The sequence below is a fragment of the Mytilus edulis genome, chromosome 5 (genome assembly GCF_963676685.1).
Source record: "Mytilus edulis chromosome 5, xbMytEdul2.2, whole genome shotgun sequence".
Taxonomy (NCBI): domain Eukaryota; kingdom Metazoa; phylum Mollusca; class Bivalvia; order Mytilida; family Mytilidae; genus Mytilus; species Mytilus edulis.
In genome coordinates, this window is record NC_092348.1 from 49,195,470 (window position 1) to 49,218,129 (window position 22,660).

Genomic DNA, 22,660 nt, shown 5'->3' on the forward strand with positions numbered 1-22,660 from the left:
TATCCCCTTTTTAACACAATAAGTTCTTTGAAAATTTAATACTTTGAACACATTCAATAGCTCCATAGTTTTTACACATTTATTCTATGTTCCTCTATTATCACCACAAATAATTAAGTTCAGTCATTTGTTAAAAATAGAAACCTGTCCAATATCACTACACAGAGATTTTTTCTTTACACGTGACTTTTGAGTTCCTCATTTCGAGGCGCATTAGGGATGTTGTCCCATATATTGCATTAATAAATTTCTTGAAATGCTCATGGATAGGATGTATAGAATGTTATGATCAATGCACTATATTTTGAGTGTCAAAATGGTAGTGATAAGCCTTGGAAGATTTAAATATCAAGTCAGTCCCATAAGGTTTTGATTGCATTTCATGCAATCTTAACCTTAAAAAAACCCACATAAAACTAAAGTCTGAGCAACATTAACCCCACAAAGAACTGGGGGTGATCTTCCAATAACAAATAGGGGTATTTATAGCATAAAAATACATTCAACAAACCTTTAAACAGACTTATTCAGAAAGGATATAGTTACGATACTGTTGACAGGTCATTAAGGATTGCATATATTGGTATTAATATTGATTCACTCATAAGGTCTTTGCATCCGAAATAAACACAATTATTTTAAAACCCTTTGTAGGCATGATACAGGTTATGTTCTTCTCATATATTTTATGATGTATTGATACTAATACAATCATCATTTTTAATACATAATTTTCAAGCAGTGTAAGGGGGGTAGTCAAACATATATCTAACAGTATTCTTTAAATGGAATTGGATTACCTCCCTTGAAACTAGAAAAATGCTTTTTTGGCCCTTAATTCCTAGACTGTTTGCCCCATAACCCTTAAAATGAATCCCAACCTTCAACTTATGGTATTAAACATTGTGATATAATTTATGAGCAATTGAAATACTAATACACAACTTATTGTCCTGAAACTATATAATATATAAATAAATGCTTGTTTTGGGCCCCTTTGGGACCCTAATTCCTTAACCTTTGGGACCATAACCCCAAAAATCAATCCCAACCTTCCTTTTGTGGTTATAAACATTATGTTAAAAAAATTTGATTTCTATTCACTTATACTAAAGTTATTATCCAAAAACCATCTGTCTTTAAACGCCGACGACAGGATACCAACATATGACCCACAAAAAAAAATTTTTTTTGCATTCGTATAAAAATGATAAGATATTCAAATATTCAAAACTTTATTCCAAACCAGCTGAATAAAAGTTTGACTAGTAAATTACATGTAACATTCATAACCAAAATACACTAACAAACACACACAAACACATACCTATAGTAAAATATAAGCTTATCACATATTTCTTCTACTGAAACATCTTTCAAAACATAGAAAAAGCAAGTACTTTGCAGGACTTCAATAAATGATCAAATACAGATAGATTTTTGTTTTAACACTGAAATTGTCTTAGTATAAAAATGTGATATAATGAATGCTCAAATATTCAAAAAATTCAAGACATTATAATGACGATAACAGACATGTTTAACAGTAAAATATAAATAATTTCAAACACTAACTGATATCAAAAATATACAAGAACAACTTATAACTGATCTACAAAATATTTAACATAGAACAAAACACTATACCAATAAATAATAACAAAATATAACCTAACATACTACATAAAAAGCAATATTTATTTGTGAAAAAAAATACAATTGCACATTAAATTGATATGGCTGAATGGATTGTCCTGCCATTATAATAAGATAGAGGATAAACAAATAGATTATTTTCGAATTACCGACTTTTGACTCCAAAATTTATATTTTTTAATAAGTTACCTACTCAGTCAAGTACATGTATGAACATCATTAAGAAGTACAAACAAGCTTCCAATTGGTTCAAATTTGGGGGAAATTCTTCTGATTTATGTTTTCTGTACCCAACAAAATCATCTAAAAACTGTAAACTTTTAACCCAAATTACACTGATTATATGTTTGATTTTACTTCTTTTGGTTGCTCCTACCTGAGTGAGTACCAGGATGTGCTATCACATAGTATTTAACCTGTAAACACATTATATTATCTAGAGTTAAAAGTCTGAAATATGAAAATAGTCTATTGTGTTGCCAAGTTAATTGATATCAAGCAATATAAAGACCATTTCGTAACTTAAAATATTCCAGATATGTCACTTACAAACAGTTGATGATGCATCCAATAAGATACCAAAGAAATGAAAAAAGTTCCAAATCTACTTACAGTATATTGATATAAAAATAAAAATAAAAACAATATTTTGACAAAAAAAATACATGTTACTTTGTAACATAGCTTAATATATTTTGTGCTGTGAGGCAGGGCACTTTAATATGTGAAAGTATACTTTAGACGAATCACAATGACAAAATCATGTATAAGTAAAAACATTTGAGTCCATTGAATTTTGAAACCTATATTAAATTATTATGACAACTTGAAAGGGTCCTTAGACCTTTTATAAATAAAGTCAATTTCACATTATTTACGATAAAACTACTGTCAATGTATAAAAAATCTGTTAGATTCATTATAAAAACATCCATTGAATTTTTGAGAAATTCTTCATAGAAGATTTGTCTTGAAATGTGAAGTTAAAAAATAAAAAAATTAAACATCAAATTGTATGTTATAGCACCATGAAACATGTAGAAAAGGTGTCTAAAACATGCCTAATGAATTTCTCTTAAACAAATGTAGTCCTTAATACTGTTTGGTAGTATAATAGAATTAATTTTATACAAAAGAGTATTGCCAAGACTTCTTCTAATACTTGTTCTACATAAAGATTTGAGTGAGGACGGATTTTTCTGGTAATCTTTGAGCCACTGTGATAAGTCTTTGTCTTGTACATAAAATGGATGTAATCTGGGAATAGTCAGGACGCCAGGCATTGTTTTTATACCAGACAGGAACAACAGTTTAAGTAGTTTACCATTCTCACTGAAATAGATAATAATTCACACTTTTTAACTTTGCGATATATTTTTGACAAAAGAAAACCCAATAATTGTGTAATATGTATACGGTATAAGAAAATGTGGTATTAGTGTCAATAAGACAACTGTCCATCCAAGACACAATGTATAAAAAGTTAACAATTTTAAGTCAAAGAAGGCGGGTATTCATGTAAGATATAATTTGTGGCTTGCATTTATTGTGCCATTCAATGGCAATTGACTTGAATTTGAAATATTTAATGCAATTCCTGCAAATTATTTTATTAGAATGCTACAACCAAAGATTACCATGCAAGTTTTATTTTTTGCAAATCTTCATTTTTGTTTTTGTCTTATATCAAAAAGTTTGAAAGCTAAGCTACAAAATAAAGTCTTATCTTTTTAAACAAGGTATTTAATGTAACAATTTAAGATATAAAAATATTTAATTAAAAAAAAAGTTACCTAAAAATATCAGACAGGCCAGGATAGTGATGAAGAGGAAGATTTGGACAATATCTCAACAATACTTCAACTGTTTCTATATTCTTTCTTTCAAACACAGAGGCAATGCTTTTAAGACTGTAAAAAGACAAATACATTTTAAATATTGAGCATACATTATGCTATATCTAATGTTCTACTTATACAGATATCAGATCATATCATCATCTGCAAATGCCAAATACCATACGGTAACTTATAAATATTCACCACAACGTTAAATGTCATGCTGTTTAGTAACCTTCAATTTAATTGTTCCTGTTTGATTATTTGTTAATTCTTGTTATGTTTCATAATGGTATTACATTCCACATGTACTGGGTAGATTTTGTTATTCTACTGATCATAATTAAGAGGTAAGTACACCATCTAATCTAATCATTTTTATTGTGATATGTAATTGCAATCTCTTTTTGGTAAACTTCCATTGTAATTTGTAATGCCATTATGTTCAATGCTTATGCAATATGCTTTGTAAAGACACTTTTGATTTAATGACATCTGCCTCTAATTTTTTATGTTTGGTGAATGGAGTCATGTGCGACAACTTTACTCAATCACAATCAAGATTTGCAGGATATTTCAAATGTTAATTTTTGAACATTTTATAATTACATTAAGGATGTACTCAGGTGAGGTTTAGGAATTTTTGTCAAATTTTCAGACTCCTTGGTTTTCCACTACTGTGTAGGGTAAAATATTTTGCCCCTTGACACCAATATTTTGTTACATACAAGACTTCAACAGCTCATAGAAGGTCATTTCCAAAATCTAAGCAGCTTCTAGATTTTTTTCTTTCTATTTGAGACCCCAATAATAAACCTTATCACAAATCCTGGCTGTCCCAGCCGCTTGAACTTTTGACGCATACAACAATCACTTTTTCATTATGGCTTCATATATTTTGTTTTCTGACATCAAAATTTTTACAGGAACCTGTGTGATATCCAGTAATGGCAGACAAATAGCAATAAGGTGTATAAAAATGTAAATAGAAGGTAAAAATGCGAGTCAACTTTTTCCCACCGTTTTTTTTAAATAACTTGAAATGGAGCTCCATAACCTATCAACGTTTTTAGCTTATTTTGTTCTTTATCTAATGCTCTTCTGACTAATAGTATCAAGACTAAATTCTAGATTTTTTTTAATTTCACTTAAGGATATCCTTAAAATAGGAAAAACATTTCTGTGTTTGAAGAGTTCCGACCATCAATTTTGAATTTTTAATAAAGGTTCTTTTCATCATTATAAATGGATGGATTCATTGGTGTAACATCCAGTGTCAATATTACATGCATATCAGAATGAGTTTTCATCATTGTATAATAGTACATACATACCTATTATCACTATGTGGCTTCTTCAGTATATTAGCACCTTTAGTAAGAAAGTATTCTACTACCTGGTACCTGTTCATCTCCATGGCAAGATGTAATGCAGTCAAACCTTGCTGTGTTCTTAATCTTAAATCAGCACCAGCTAAATACAAAAGTCAGATATAATTAAATATTAGTTGTGAAAAATAACTCTCTAAATTTAGAAAAATAATAAAGTTCCGAATATTTGTTTAAACCTAAAACCTAATCTTCTGTGTCCATTATTTTGTCTTCAATTACAGTGTTTATTTACAACTTGTTTGCATGAATACTTTAATCACACTAATTGTCACTGAAAATACAAATAAGAATAACTTATATATGATTATATATATATTTATCACATAAGCTAGGTGAGGGGAGCTAAAACTGGAAGACGGTAAATTAAGAAAATTTGACCAATGTTTTAATTTTTCTAAAATTTGTAACAGGATAGGTTTCACCAAAATAAAAACTAAAGTTTTAAATTTTACACTACATGATTGCATCATTTCATGAAACTACAGTACTGTGGCTTATATTTGTAAGTTGCAACTGTACATGTATCAATGTTCATGAATTTCGTGGGTAAAGGTGAATCACAAATTTAAATGTTTCACAAAGTTAAAATTGTCTATAGGCCTGTATGCAGACTTGACAAAACCAGGAAATGAAATATCCACAAAGTTTAATTTACCCTCCAACCATGAACATCAGATACACAAAAAAAATATATCTACACAAATTCATCTCTCAATTTTGTCTACTGTTACAAACAAAATTAAATATCACAAGCAATTACCTGTAAATAAGAGTTTGACCGTCTCTAGATCTCCAGCCATTGAAGCTATATGCAAAGGACAAACACCATATATATCTGTCTTGTCTTTGTTACAACCTTTGTGTACAAAGTACTCACTAACAGAGAAATGCCCTGAAATATATACAGTAGATTTTAAGTAAAGAATGTTATAAATGAAAAAATATTTGTACTGTAAAAAATCAGCAAAACTAGTATCTTTCAATCTTAATGTCACCACATTCCTCATCATAAGATCTTGCTGTATTCTGTATGTATTTTAAATAATTTCATATTTTTTACATTTAGCCTCTTATTGATACAATTTACTCTAACTTTTGTAAAGTTCATTTTATCATTACTACTAAAATGAAACACAGGACAGAGTGACCTAAATAATTATTTACTGCTACACCGTACTAGAAAATGTAGTCACTAGTAGTGCCAAATTTTTATCACATAATTTATTGAGAAATTCACCTATTGCAAAACAGGAATGTAACCAAAGTCTTTAAAGCACAAAATGAAGGTCATTCAATGTGATTTTGACTAAAATGTAGTGAATAGTTATTAAAGGTACCAGGCTTATAATTTTATATGCTAGACACATGTTTCATCTACATAAGACTCATCAGTGACACTCAGATCAAAATAGTTGAAGAGCAATGAGGACCCAATATTACAAAAAGTTGTGCCAAATACAGCCAAGGTAATCTATGCCTTGAATAAGAAAATCCTTAGTATTTTGAAATAAATCATTCTTTTGAACCGATTTTTTTTTATCTTATATTTACCAAATATTTGCCACTGGACAAAATAAATCAAACAACAACATGCCAACAAATACATGTATTTATAAGTAAACTATCCATATTGAAAATAAACATTTGGATTTGGTGCATATTTTTTTAACAGTCTTTCAAAGTATACAGTAATGTTAATGTAAGGGTTTTTCTCATTGTTGAAGGCTGTGTGGTTGCCTATAAATATTAAAATCCACTACATTTGAACTTTTGTGGATAGTCGTCTCATTTCGCAATCATACCATATCTCCATATTTTTATATTAATGCAAAATTAGGATGTTAGAAAGATGAAGGATTTGAAAAGGTTAATACTATAAACCTCACCTTTGTGGACAGATTCATAAAGGGGAGTAACTCCATATTTGTTTGCAATGTTTATATCACATCCTGCTTGTGACAGAATCTGAAAAATTAAAATTATAAAATTAAATGAAACAATGTACTGTTAAGGTATTTAATCCAATAGAGTTGTTTTTAAGTGTGTTCTTTAAGGGCATTATTAAACTTGTAATACAAAATCATATCAATTTCGAATTGAAATGCTTATAAAATATGAAATTCTTTTTCAAATATTTTGAATACTTACTGAGATTTTTACGGCAGCAAAACAAAACAAATTATTATAAGCTTTTCTTAAAATGCAAAAAGAAATGTTTAATAGTTTAACTGTGACTGGAGAGGGTTGCTAATTTACTAAAACTTGCTATTTTTTTAAGATATGTATAAATCTAAAACGCAGTGTAAATTATTTGTATCATTACTTCCCTTTTTTTTTTTAAATAAATTTTTTTTTTTCAATTTAGCATTACCTTTACAATATCCAATCTTCCAAGTCTTGCTGATAAGAAGATAGGAGCATGATCCTGACTCCCTATGTTTATATCACACCCTGCTTGAATCAGTTTATCAACCATGTAAACATTTTGTCCTTTGATAGCTGCATATAGTGGTGTAATGTTTACATTATCAGCTATCTGCACATCCGCACCATTCAATAGTAAAAATTCTACAAGCTCAGTATGGTCATTTTCTATTGCTAGTAGTAGAGGTGTTTGTTGTACACTACTTGTGGTTTCATTAATGAATGCATTTGCATCGAGTAGAGCTTCACAAATGTTTATATGGCCTCGCCTAGCAGCACATGTCAAAGGGGTGTCACCATGCCCATTATGATCATCAATAAAAGGGGTGTGACATATATTTTTTTCCTCTTTTAAACTCCTGGTTTCTTCCTCCTGTAAAATAAGCAAATAATTGCCATGGTTACTCTTTCATTATTTGACTGACAACTATTTTACTTGATCATCAAAATAATAATGCAATTAAAAATGTTGCATTGAATATATATCTAAAATCCACAACTACATGTAATTTACCCAAACTTTCAAAATTCTTCAACATTTTTAAATTAATTTTCTTCCTTGAATTATTGAACTTATTTCTTCTGTGATGGTTACATGTACACATGTATCAGGCCATTTTTTTTTTTAATGTTTTTTGTTGAATTTTTTTACATTTGTCATTGCTGAATCTTTTATGCAAGTTTTTTTTTTTTTTTATTCAACAACAGTATTGCTCGCTGTTAACAATTACACCACTGACACATCTTTTATGCATGTAGCTTGCTATGTGGTATAGATTTTGCTCATTGAAAGCTATACAGTGACCTAAAGTTACTAAATCTATCTAGTTTGGTCTCTGGTAGAAAGCTGTCTCTTTGGTAATCATAACACATATTATCTCTATTTTGTGCATTTTTCCTTTGATCTTTTTTTGTGATAATTTTTCATATCATGCTATTCCTTTAAGATGGAAAATTATTGCTAGAAACAAAGGAGGCATGTGGCGTTGCTAATGAAATCGACAACGTCGTCATAGGTAAAATAGTGATAAAAAGATTATCATTGGTCATCTCAGTTCGATTGCATTTCTTGTTGAGATGATCAACAAAAATCTATAAGTACATCTTCTTATTTTTATGTGTATAAATTTCCTTGGTAAGTTGATAGCTGTTTGAAGACCATTATGAGGAGTAACGAAAAACATTTAATCAGGAATGAGTTATGACGAGGAATGTTGTACCTCTTTCTGGAGTAGATTAATTAGAAATTCTAGAATGTGTTCCTTATTCAGTTCACAAGCTACAGTCAAAGGATTCCATCCTTCAATTAGACATTGTGGGTTAACACCAGATTGAACCAATGTTTTAACTAAATCAATATCTCCCCTGCTGATGGCTGTAAACAAGTTCTGTTCAGCTGTATTTGGCGTTATCACTGTCTTTTTCTGTTTCCTATTATCAGCTAAAATAAAGTCCATAATCTCTAAGGACATCTAAAAAATAAGAAATTTAGGGAAAATTAGAAAAAACAGTGGTTAAGTGACTGTGTTAAAACTTTTCAATCAAAAACCACACATTTCCAAAACTACTTATAAACATGCAATGATTTATTTGATTGCTTTTGCTTTTTTACCAAATACTTTGCTCAAATTTAAAATAAGTCAATATTATGAGATCAGGCTTACAATCACATAATCTTTGAACAGTTCAGAGATTTATGTCATAGAATGGAGGTAAAAATGCACCATATACTAGAGTGTCCCCCCAAGATAGCTTTTTATTAACAAGCAAACAGTCAAAACTACCAATCTGGGATGAAAATTTCAGGAACTGAATTTTCGGCGCTCCCTTGACACCATTTGCGAGTATGGTCTCAAGGAAACGATGATAGTCCGTCGGAAGGGGACGATAAACGGCTGACCCGTGTTAAGAGAGAGCCATATCTCTTGCACGTTAAAGACACCCTTGTAGATTTCGAAAAAGAGCAGGCTAATGCCGCTACAAGGCAGCACTCGCACCCGCAGAGTGGAAAGGGATTAATATAAGTTGCAAAACTTGTTTCCCAATCCACTATAAATAAATATGTTTAAACAAAAAAACTACCAGTCATGTATGATACGCAGCTGTGAATAAAATGCACACTCTTTTCATGTTATTTCAAGGAAAAAGTTATTAACTTCAAAAAGAATACAATAATTATGAATGGAAAGAAAAAAAGTTTCTACATGAATTAAATTCCAAAGAAATTTATGTACCAGCACTGATTTTTCCAGTGCCATCAAGGATAATGAAAATGTCAAATCAGGTTTATTTTGTTACAAACAGAAATAGAGTTAACAATAGTTAGGAAAGGGAAGGAAACACTTTTCAATTGAATGACAAAAAATTGTGATTTTTGAAAGAAGAATGAAAAAGCAACCACAGCAAACCTTACAAAACAACTAGATGATTATTAAGGGGGACAGTACCTTTTTTGGAACATCAGAAACTGTTTTTTTTAAGCTCAGGATTTGGGAATTGTTACTTTCGGGATCCAGGAATTCTTTTTTTGAATTTCAGGATGTCAGGATTTAAATTTCTTTAAATTCGGGCCCTCTGGATTTCATGTTTTTAGGCCCAGGATTTTGGATAAGATGACCCCTCTGACCCAGCCCCTCATTAATAAACAAAAATATCTATAAAATAACAAAAACTCTTTTTTGAAATGATGACTTCATTTTGTTACTTGAATATACTTTCTTCTCTGTAAAATGATTCTAGGGCTAAGAGTCAATGTGTAAAAAATATCATTAGAGATACAGTAAGGGCTTATAATTTAATATGCCAAATGAATAGACTCACAACTCACAAGGTTTTGCCAGGTTAGGAAATCTATTCTTTACAATATCACTAAGTGACTTGAAAGAACTGTAACCAATTAATTGGTTAAACATATAAATATTTCCTATTCTGCCCATTTTGTTATTGAAGATGAATAACTTTAATATATAGGCCAACAATAAAATCTAATTATTTGATGAAGCCTAACAAATGATACAAATCATTTCATTTTTTTTTGTACTCTAAACTTTGTTTCTTATAACTTATACTAATAACAACAACAAAAACTCCCTACATACCTAACCAACCCTTAAAGGGGGTCTCATTGGGGTCTAAGCGTGACGCGGGATTGCCGATTTTTTGTAAGCGTGACACGTGAAAGTCAAATTACCGGTATTGTGTCGTGAAAACAGGAAATGAGGTCTTGCAGGATCCGGGTAATGACAAAAAAAATGAGAATTGCTTACGTACATAGTGTAAGTGGGATATGGGAATCTGACAAAATAGTAAGCGGGATCCAGGATTGGAATCCCCCAATGAGACCCCCCTTAAAGACATGGGTAGGCAACATCAACCAAAGAATTTGTTGAGGGTGGCTTTTTCCTTATTGATATAAATGTAATTTTATTGTACTCACTATATATGAATAATCACCCATAATTTTTCTCGCTATCAAATGATCATAATTATAAATGTAGAACTTTCTTAATGTATGTCTGTCTATTCACATTATAAAGGAGATACAAATGTAACATGCACAAAATCTCAAGTACAGAAATAAATTAATTTATGATCAAAGTTCTAATAAATTATTATAAAAGGTCCTTACAAATAAAGAATAAAAATTATAACATTGTCTTGTAACAGGTTTGGTCTCATGTAATTTATGACTTATTGTTTGATTTTGGTAAAGACTGAAAATTTACAAGGAATATATATCAGAAAAATCATTTATCTTTATACTTTATATGTGTCTAAGTCTAAACAAGTTGGGTTTAATAGAAATATCCTAATAACAATTGATGACTTTAACATATCCAAGTAAACAGTTTCATGACCATGGTAATGGATTTTCACATTATGACATATAAATTGAACTTTTGTATTATATAAGCTAGAATTTTTACTTCATTGGTTATTTTATACTTGAATTCAGGAAAAGTCTTCAAACAACATCCATTATGTATGGCACGCCATTTTTATATTTATTCAAATTTGTAGATATCTTATTTATTTAACAAGATATCTTATTAAGTATTAAGATATCTTTAATTTTTATAAGATATCTTATTTAATTTGAAAGTAAATAAGATATCTCTATTAGTTTATAAGATATCTCTATTAGTTTATAAGATATCTCTATAAGTTAATAAGATATCTCTATTAATAAATAAGATATCTTATAAAGTATATAAGATATCTTACTTCTTTATAAAGATATCTTTTAAATACATACTTTATAAGATATCTTATTAATTACTAGAGATATCTTATAAACTAATAGAGATATCTTATTAATTAATAGAGATATCTAATAAGATATCTCTAAAAGTTTATAAGATATCTCTATTAGTTTATAAGATATCTCTATAAGTTAATAAGATATCTCTATTAATTAATAAGATATCTTATAAAGTATATAAGATATCTTACTTCTTTATAAAGATATCTTTTAAATACATACTTTATAAGATATCTTATTAATTAATAGAGATATCTTATAAACTAATAGAGATATCTTATTAACTTATGGAGATATCTTATTAAGTAAATAAGATATCTCTATTATAAACTATATAAAAGATATCTTATATAGTTAATAAGATATCTTATAAATTAATAGAGATATCTTATATTTTAAATAAGATATCTTATATATTTAATAAGATATCTTTATAAACATTTTAATAAGATATCTTATTTAATATATAAGATATCTTATTTAATATATAAGATATCTTATTTAATAAATCAGATATCTCAATTAATATATAAGATATCTCTAAAAGTTTATAAGATATCTTAATTAGTTTATAAGATATCTTATTTAACTAAATTTAACTAAATAAGATATCTCGAAATTGAATAAATATAATAACTGCGTGCCATAATTATGAACATCCATTATGAACAAAATGAAGCTTTTCCACAGATTCATCTCCAATTGTTTAATATTGTAAACGTTTGTCAGTTCTATTGTCCCATTGATGAATAAATACAATAGCTATTGTTCTGTGTGTAGTTATACTAGTTACCCTTACTTGCCCTGGAAAAGACTAAAAGAAGGAAATTTAACTGCATTAATGATTTGATTTGATTTTTTGGTATTTTAATGCCACTTTTAAACATCACATTTAGGCTTTTTCGTGACAGCCAGTTTTTATTGGTGGAGGAAGACGTAGCCTAGAAAAAACACAGACTTTGATAAGAAAACTGACAATCCTAGTCAACTAAGATTGGAGTTAATAAGAGTGCAACCGCACGAGCAAGGTTGGAACTCAGAACGCTCGGCCACGATGCCCCTAAAACTGCATTAAAACAGATAACTAACACACATGTTTGAAGAAAAAAAGTTAAAGATATCTTAAACATAATTTACTGGTAATTGAAATTTTACAGTATTTTTTCCATTGATTGCAGATTTAATTCATGTTGGTGTTTTCCATATTACCAAAGACAAGATGAAGGGGACTTTATAGCTTGTTGTTCGGTGTGAGCCAAGGCTCTGTGTTGAAGGCCGTACTTTAACCTATAATGGTTTACTTTTTTAAATTGTTATTTGGATGGAGAGTTGTCTCATTGGCACTCACACCACATCTGCCTTTATCTATAGACAATTGTCTCCAGTCCAACTGTATTGTCTATTGAATCCTTTTTCTAATAAATTATTACTTACTTTAGTAAGAAACAAACCCATTCTTAGACTTAAATCATGTCCTGAACTAAAGTAAAATCAGATACACAATGTAAGCATCCTGCTATTTACACATAAACATGACAAAGGAAAGTACATGTACATGTAAAATAACAATCCTATTATTGTTCATGCTTTTTTAAACTTATACAACTTCCATTCATGAAGAAGAATATTGGAATATAATGTAATTCCTTTCAATGAAAAGGTCAATTTCACCAACAACAAAAAACAGTCTGGCTGGCTGAGAGTAGATTTGTCTAAAATTTCCCACTTTCCATTTGACACGACTCATGATTTGCTTATAGTATTTCCAGCTACAAGTTAAACTTGACCATTAATTGTTAAACATCATGCATGTATATGCTTATCAATAGAGCTTGTAAACACAATTTTAATTGAGAACTCGAAGGTTAATTTGTTTCAAATGCTTTTATTTGGTTAAATGTACATAAATATACAACAAACTTGTTTATTTAAATCAAAATAACCTACATGTAGTTTGTGTTTCAGACACACCCAATTATTATAACAATAAACAGTACAATTTATGTAACTTTAATTTAGATGACTGTTTTCCTTTTCTTTCCATTGAAATTCATTTTACAATAGTGTTTTTTTCTCAGATTGGACTATACGCAATATTGTATTAATGATATATATGCATATTTTCAGTGGTTGTCATTTGTTGCTGTGTAACACATTTGTTTTTTGTTAATTATTTTGTAGTTTGTTTTCTCTTTTGAATTGTTTTACATTTGTCATTTTGGGGCTTTAAATAGCTGACTATGTGGTATGGGCTTTGCTCATTGTTGAAGGCCATACTGTAACCTATAGTCACTTATTTCTTTGTCATTTGGTCTCTTGTGAGTTGTCTTATTGGCATAATCCCCCATTCATACCACAACTCCTTTTTTTATGTATAAATAAATGGAAATGGTGGTGTAGTTCAATTAGACAAAATGAAACAAACATCAAAATTTGATCATAATGTCTATAAAATGATAAATTCACATATGACATCAGGCATGGTTTATCTATGGTCCCTTTTGGTTCCTGCTTTAAAATTCCTATGATGCAGTCAGGTAAAGACATGAAAGACAATATTTACAAATCAGAAGATTAGTATGACTGTCAATGAAACAACTACCCACCAAATTTCAAATAAAGTGGATGTACAAAATGTATTATCATTCAGATGTGTATTGTAAGTATTTAAAGGAAACCTTCAACAATGACAAAAACAAATACCTCATATCTGGTCAGCTAGAAAAATGTAAAGCCATTCAATTGAGATAACTAACACCATAATTTATAACAAAAACAAAACAATTTACGAAAAAACAAAATATGACAGTCTGACAGACATTATATGAGACATGACATAAAAAAGACAAGCTTCTAACTTGGAATAGGAACTTAAAAAATGTGGTAAAGTTAATCACTTTTGAAGGCAAATACTTCCCCTTACCTGTTCATACCTTCCAACTTTCCAAAATGCCCATGGGGGTTTTACGTGCAAGATGGATCCCATAGTTCTACAACACCATCAAGGGGGCCTTCAAATATATTTTAGTGTTGTTTTTTGGCTTCTTCATACTAGTACAAGCCTATAACCATTGTAAAATTTCTTGTTTTGCTTAAATTGTGGACAAAATTGCTCTCTAAAAATTTCCATTTGGGAGCCTCCATGGAGGAAATCCCCTGCAAATAGTGACAGTTGGCAGGTATGCCTGTTAGCACTTACAATTACTTCATAAAACAAAATATGTTGGTGTACAAAATGTAGGAATACTGTAAACCAACTGATTTTTACAATTAATGTATTTACTTCACATTGGTAAAAAGAAATGTCAAAATAAACTATCAATTTATTTGTTTCCATTGCTATGAAACAGACAATCTATAATGGTTAACAAGCGACAACTGTCATGACTGTGATGACATCTGCAAAATTTACAAATATGAACTTCACCACTTAGAACCCTTGGTTCAATAGCTTCATTTAATACATCAATAAAATTGAGAATGGAAATGGGGAATGTGTCAAAGAGACAACAACCCGACCAAATAAAAAACAACAGCAGAGGGTCACCAACAGGTCTTCAATGTAGCGAGAAATTCCCACACCCGGAGGCGTCCTTCAGCTGGCCCCTAAACAAATATATACTAGTCCAGTGATAATGAACGCCATACTAATTTCCAAATTGTACACAAGAAACTAAAATTAAAATAATACAAGACTAACAAAGGCCAGAGGCTCCTGACTTGGGACAGGCGCAAAAATGCGGCGGGGTTAAACATGTTTGTGAGATCTCAACCCTCCCCCTATACCTCTAACCAATGTAGTAAAGTAAACGCATAACAATACGCACATTAAAATTCAGTTCAAGAGAAATCCGAGTCTGATGTCAGAAGATGTAACCAAAGAAAATAAACAAAATGACAATAATACATAAATAACAACAGACTACTAGCAGTTAACTGACATGCCAGCTCCAGACTTCAATTAAACTGACTGAAAGATTATGATTTCATCATATGAACATCAGGCACAATCCTTCCCGTTAGGGGTTTAGTATCATACCATCATAACATATATGAGAAGAACATAACCCGTGTCATGCCAACAACTGTTTTTAGAATAAATGTGTTTAGTTCCGATGCAAAGACCTTATCAGTGACTCAATATTAACGCCAAAATATGCAATCTTTAATGACTTGACAACAGTATCGTAATTATATCCCTTCTTAATAAGTCTATTCAAAGGTTTTGTAAGTTTCTGAGGTGAATACTGACACCTTTGTGCTTTATAAAGAATATTTCCATAAAAAATTGGATGTGAAATACCTGAACGTATTAGAAGTCTGCATGTTGAGCTATATTTACGAATGATGTCTTTATACCGATGATAAAATTTAGTAAATGTTTTGACTAGTTTGTGATATCGAAAACCCTGGTGTAATAATTTTTCAGTAATACATAAATTTCTCTCGTTAAAATCTAAAACATTGTTACATACACGAGCGAATCGTACAAGTTGAGATATATAAACACCGTAAGATGGTGACAAGGGAACGTCACCATCTAAAAACGGATAATTAACGATAGGAAATGAAAAATCATCCCTTTTATCATAACTTTTAGTATTCAGCTTTCCATTAGTGATATAGATATCAAGATCGAGAAAAGGGCAGTGGTCATTGTTAGTATTAGCTTTATTTAAAGTAAGTTCAACAGGATAAATTTCATCAATATACATACTGAAGTCGTCATTATTGAGAGCCAAAATATCATCCAAATATCTAAAAGTATTATTAAATTTGTTTATCAGATGTTGTTTCGATGGGTCTTTGCTTATTTTCGTCATAAATTGTAACTCATAACAATACAAAAACAGGTCCGCAATAAGTGGTGCACAGTTAGTCCCCATTGGAATTCCGATAATCTGACGATATACAGAATCCCCAAAGCGAACAAAAATGTTATCTAGTAAAAATTCAAGGGCATATATAGTATCAAAGCATGTCCAATTAACATAGTTTTTTTGTTTATTGCTACTAAAAAATGACCTAAAAGAGTTTGAACATATATATTCACATTCTGATTTTTTGAATGCCCATTTAATTAGGTGTGTGAATTTTTTCTTAATGAGAATGTGAGGCAATGTGGTATACAGGGTAGAAAAATCAAAACTTTGAACAGATTCAAAATCACCAATATAAGCATGTAATTTATCAAGTACTTCCAACGAGTTCTTGACACTCCAAAAGTAATTTATTCCACTATTTTCGAAGGCCTTATTTGAACAATTTATTATCAGGTTTTTAATTGTACCAAGTGTGCTGGTAAGAAGAATAGACAATTTAGTAGTTGAACAATGGCTTGAAGACGAAATAAATCTATATTTGTAAGGGGTTTTGTGTAGCTACGGAAGCCAATACATAGTTGGGACTTTCATTGTATTTGGCTCTGCTTGTAAAGCGGTGCCTAAAAGTTTATGTTTGTTACAGATTTCGTTTTCTGAAAATGGAGTCAGTTGGAATGTTGGTGAATTGGTGATTTCCTTTTTCAGAACCTCAATGTAAAATTTACGTCAAACAATAATAATATTATTAGCAGCATTATCTGCCGGGACAAAAACAAATTCCTTGGCTAGTTCTTTTAGTTTATGTTTGATACGAGAAATAGGTTTATTGTGGTTATTGTTTATAGTAAAATGTTCTTTAAAATGTTGAATACGTATATCAACTATCTTCATTACTGAATTAAAAAAAGAGTCCAAAGATTTTTTGTCAGCTTTTTCCCGTTTTATCCATTTCATACAGTAAGTATGGAGTGAGTCGTGGATGATATTACGACACTCATTCCAATTAATAATTGACGGGGGACGATATTTAGGTCCTTTACTGAGGAATGATTTTAACTCTCGGTCTTGAACGATGTTAAGATCTCCTGTTATAACATGGGAAATGGGTCCATAAATATATTCGGAATTACTGCAATTACATGAAGTAGGTGTATTTTCACTGATATTAACATCTTTACACAATTGACTATAATTAAACACAAATTTCCGGGTAGATTTCTTGTAAATATAACAAATAAGAGGTAGCTCAGTATTGTCAAATATCCAGGAATTTGTTCTTTAACAGAATGGTCGTTAAATATACCGGCAATATTTACAAAATCAAAGCCTTTATTGACATACTTAATTTTAATAAAATGTTTTTTATGATCTTCAGGGCGATCAATTTTGGGAAATAATTTAGAATAACAATATGCCATAATAATTTGAACAATTTCATACTTAGGACTGCTATATGAAATTGTGTCGCAATCCTCCAAAATTTTATTTAACTTATTAACCGGTAACGAACAGAGTTTTGTTAACAGATAATGTCTGCCGTTGTTTTTTGAAATAGAAATTAGGTCCGAAATATTGGTATGATTGGCCCGAAATTTTCTTTGATTGCGATTTGTTCTTCGACCGTGAGAACGTTTTTTACGAACAGTTTTAGAAACTATATCCAAAATGTTAACGGAATTGGTTCTAGATATATTACCAATTCCCATGATATTATCATTTAGACCGAGAGGGTAAACTGTCTGTAATTTTTTAATCCAATTTAATTCAATTATTTTCCGTGATCGTACAAACTTTGAATGCGATTCACCAGGCTGCTTATTTACTACTTCTAAAGGTTGAACTGCTAAATATTTAAAAGGATGGTTGTGCTTCTTAAGGTGTTGGTAAATGATACTTTTGAATTTATTGGGTCTTTTAAAACGATACAGATGTTCTTGAGTGCGTTTAGATAAATATCGTCCAGTTTCTCCTACGTACTGAATACCACACCCCGGTTTGTTTCATGTGAGTAAATAAATAATACTGTTTGTTTTTCAAGTTATATCAGTTTCAAAATTTAAAGAAAATGTGCGACCATTAAACGTGGACCTTACCGTATTGTTGGTGGAAAGACGGGGACATGTAAGTCATTTTTTGGCATGACACTTATCGATAGAAGGGTAACCACGTTTTTTATTGTTAAAAATGTTAGCGATGGTAGTATTTTTAGATAACCGATTTTGAAGATTGAGACGTGTGGATACCCTTTGAACAAGTTGAGTATTTAGTAATTTTCCATTTCTAAGCTTCATAATTGTTTTGTTAGTGAATTATATAATAAAGGAGCAAAGATTGGCGTCCAGAATATGAACCAGCATACAATAATTGAAGTTATATAAAATGGATAAATTTGTTCGGCTAAAAATGTCAAACGCTATCAGTATTAAATAGTAGAATGGGGCTGAATATTGAAATACTACTTTATGATAAATATTCCTAAAGTAATGAATTAGAGCAGTTCTCGCTCGGACACACACTCCATAATCTAGTATATTATAAGAGCATAAACCTGAAGCACGGGGAGGCACTCTACTGCCTCCACACGGCACTAAAGACAAACTCTGTAAAAAATAAAATTGAGAATGGAAATGGGGAATGTGTCAAAGAGACAACAACCCGACCAAATAAAAAACAACAGCAGAGGGTCACCAACAGGTCTTCAATGTAGCGAGAAATTCCCACACCCGGAGGCGTCCTTCAGCTGGCCCCTAAACAAATATATACTAGTCCAGTGATAATGAACGCCATACTAATTTCTAAATTGTAAACAAGAAACTAAAATTAAAATAATACAAGACTAACAAAGGCCAGAGGCTCCTGACTTGGGACAGGCGCAAAAATGCGGCGGGGTTCCCTTTTCACGTAAGCACCCCATATGTTCACATCTTGGATTAGTTCTAACCAATTTTTAATCATGTCTAAATAGTGTATTGCTATAAAAAGTTAATAAATTATTTTTTTATCAAAAATATTGTATTCAAGTAAAGTTACATTATCTGAAAACGTAAAGAGATTTCTTTTTTGTGAATTATTTTAAATTGATGAAATATTGTCTTGATGATCAAAGACTTAGTCATTTGTATCCAAGACTTGTAATTTATGAGAGACAGAACATTCCAATTGAAATGGCTATCAAACTCATCACAAGCTGTTAACTATTTTTCACTTGTCTAATTTTAATCTTCATTGTTTTACTCCTATAGCTATCATAAAACTTGCAGTTTACTTTACAAATTACAACAATTTGAACACATAACAAATGTACCAAAATACTTCGACATTTGTAAATTACAAAAAGGGAGCTCATGTCAATAGCAATAAACAATTCACCAAAGTTTCACGCGAATTGGTGAAATTGTTTTTGAGTTATTTTCTGAAAACTGGAAAATCCCCCTTTTTTAAAGAATAAAACCCCAATACTCAGAAAGGGTTAATATGAAATTTATAAAAAACAAAACAAAAGGGAGCTCACATCAATAGATATAAACAATTCACCAAAGTTTCATGCTTATTGGTTACAGCTGTTTTGTCAGACATGTTGACGACGGATGGTCGGATGGTCAACAGTATACCATAATATGTCCTGTAAACGGCTTAATGCAGTAATTTTGATTTAATTAGTTCTAACGTCTTTAAAAGAGACTTTGAAAAAGTTAAATATATGTCAGGTTGTAGTGTAGTTGTTGTTTCAAATATAGAAACTGAATAACATGCCAAAATGTACGCGTGCAGTCGAAAACATCGAAATTTGGTTGATATGAAAACATATGACATACGAAAACATATGACACAACAAAACATTTTTTTTTAAAACGTGAACATGCAATGTGCCAATGTGTTATTGGAGGAATGAATCTGATAACAAACATTTGTATCTCAACAAGGATGCAAAACTTTAAAGGTATTAAAGGAAAAAAGAGATTCAAGCTGAATCCCAGTAACAATTTCTGTGAAAGTATATATCAACATATCAGAAAATAACAACTTACAACAGCAGTTCAAACATAAATGGTGGTCTTTACTGGGGTAAGTGTTACAAACAGCATAACCAGTTTAAAACTTCATTCATTCTAATCTAATGTTTACATTTTTACAGAAGGTCAAGGTCGTAAATTACATCATTGTGATTCATCCTCTGCCACGAAATTTCTTGTGATGTTTACGCTTGCGCACATTTCCGTTATCCGGGTAATTTCGATCCAAGATGGCGCCCGTTGGCGAGAGAAATGACAGATTGGGTTCATCAACGCCTGATGATGATGAAAATGAAGGCCAAAATCTTTGGTAGTTAATTGAGAATGTTGCTAACACGACGGCTAACCTACCACATGCTAATCTTAATTCATGCTTTTTGGGCGGTGCCAAGATTTTTGTCATTCCATTCGCATCATTCAGCATAATTTATCAAGACCATTTCCCATTCATAAAACATATATATGCTGTCTGTGTTTGGTTTGATTACAGTTTCCATATGATAACAAATTGACACCCACAGACCTGTTTGAATAAAACAATTTAAATTCACAATTTATGCATTTATAGAAAACTGACTCATAAATAATGAATCTTGTTATGATTCATGATACAGTGTCAGATAGGGAAGCATTTTCATATTATGCCTTGTCGCTATTTTAAAAACTGTAATCTTTTGACATCATACAAGATTCACATTATCATTGTGGAGGTGGAACTTGCGGTCCTAACTTTGAAAAAGTTGTCATTTCGATATTCTTGGCGCTAAAATTTTTTCTAGTCTGCCCAGAGGTTAAATTGGTTTGCCATTCTACTGAAGGAACAGGTTGTAGCCATTGTCCCATTGGCTTTATTAAGACAAAGCTTTTAAATATAAAGATTTGCTACGAAATTAACCAATTATATTGACAAGAACTTGACCTTAAGTGTAAAAGTCATTACATTAATTGCTTGATAAACGAATTAGGTATAGACAATTCACTTGGAAACTCAACATATACCCTCACGACACTTACCAAAGAGGAAATCCTGGATAATCATAGGTCTGTTCTTTGTTCCTTTGGTATTTCAACCAAAGATGAAGAACTGGATCTTCCATCACTGTATTGGATACCTAAACTACATAAGTGTCCTTACAAACAGCGGTATATTGCTGGGTCTTCCAAGTGCTCCACAAAACCTCTTTCTAAATTATTAACATCCATTTTATCAGCAATCAAAGACGGGCTTCAAAGTTATTGTGAAACTGCCTATTCTAGAGGTGGCGTGAATCAGATGTGGATACTTAAAAATTCCAAAGATCTTTTAGAGTACATACAATCTAACTCTCTTTCATCTTGTAACAGTATTAAAACATTTGACTTCTCTACTCTTTACACAAGTATTCCACATTCCAAACTTAAAGACAAATTAAAAGAGTTGGTATTACTTTGCTTCATAAAAAAGAATGGCCAACGTAGATACAAGTATCTTGTCTTAGGGAGGGATAAATCCTACTTTGTAAAGAATCACTCTGATTCAAACAAAAAATTCTCTGAAACCGATATTATCAAGATGCTTGATTTCTTGATTGACAACATATTTGTTACGTTCGGAGGACGTGTTTTTCAACAGACTGTCGGCATACCAATGGGAACAAACTGTGCCCCTCTTCTTGCTGACTTGTTTCTTTATTATTATGAGGCTGACTTCATGCAGGAACTTCTTAGGAAGAAAGATAAGAAGTTAGCAATATCCTTTAACTCTACTTTCCGCTATATAGATGACGTTCTTTCACTAAACAATTCAAAATTTGGTGACTATGTGGAACGCATCTATCCCATCGAATTGGAGATAAAGGATACTACAGATACAGTTAAGTCAGCTTCATATCTTGACTTACATCTAGAAATTGACAATGAGGGTCGGTTGAAGACAAAACTTTACGACAAAAGAGATGATTTCAGCTTTCCAATTGTGAACTTTCCATTTCTAAGTAGCAACATTCCAGCAGCACCTGCATACGGGGTATATATCTCTCAATTGATACGATATTCCCGTGCTTGCATTTCCTATCATGATTTTCTTGATAGAGGGTTACTGCTCACAAGGAAGCTATTAAATCAAGAGTTCCAAATGGTGAAGTTGAAATCATCCCTTCGTAAATTTTACGGACGCCATCACGAGTTGGTTGACCGTTATGGAATAACCATTTCACAAATGATATCGGATATGTTCCTCACGTCGTAACTACAATCCCCTTCCCTTTCATGAATT

At 30.9% G+C, this 22,660-nt stretch overlaps 2 protein-coding genes across 5 annotated transcripts in view; one reads left to right on the plus strand and one right to left on the minus strand.

Annotated features, from left to right (window-relative positions):
* Window positions 1-1,218: 1,218 nt before the first annotated feature.
* Window positions 1,219-20,628, minus strand: LOC139525439 (putative ankyrin repeat protein RF_0381). 2 transcript variants are annotated; one of them, XM_071320771.1, is made up of 8 exons: window positions 20,422-20,628; window positions 8,530-8,781; window positions 7,257-7,682; window positions 6,772-6,850; window positions 5,646-5,777; window positions 4,829-4,967; window positions 3,450-3,566; window positions 1,219-2,988 (listed from the first exon to the last, which is right to left on the minus strand). In XM_071320771.1, exons 2-8 carry the CDS (start codon window positions 8,779-8,781, stop codon window positions 2,718-2,720), a joined length of 1,416 nt encoding a protein of 471 aa, XP_071176872.1. In that variant the 5' UTR covers window positions 20,422-20,628; the 3' UTR covers window positions 1,219-2,717. The 2 variants fall into 2 exon arrangements, with proteins under 2 accessions (XP_071176872.1, XP_071176871.1); XM_071320770.1 differs by having other exon boundaries at window positions 20,519-20,537.
* LOC139525438 (cytoplasmic dynein 1 light intermediate chain 2-like) overlaps window positions 20,595-22,660 on the plus strand; it is a 34,759-nt gene continuing 32,693 nt past the window's right edge. For all 3 annotated transcript variants that reach the window (XM_071320766.1, XM_071320765.1, XM_071320767.1), the window contains exon 1: window positions 20,595-20,716. In XM_071320766.1, the coding sequence (XP_071176867.1) occupies window positions 20,637-20,716 (80 nt within the window). In that variant the 5' untranslated portion in view covers window positions 20,595-20,636. The remainder of the gene's footprint in view (window positions 20,717-22,660) is intronic.

Bases quoted from the DNA above. Each gene is read 5' to 3' on its own strand.
- LOC139525439 (XM_071320771.1), bottom strand. From the start codon at position 8,781: ATGTCCTTAGAGATTATGGACTTTATTTTAGCTGATAATAGGAAACAG. The intron at 5,778-6,771 runs GTGAGGTTTATA...TATATATTTCAG, and splicing joins TTATGAATCTGTCCACAAAG to GGCATTTCTCTGTTAGTGAG. The intron at 2,989-3,449 runs GTAACTTTTTTT...TATCTATTTCAG, and splicing joins GGCCTGTCTGATATTTTTAG to TGAGAATGGTAAACTACTTA.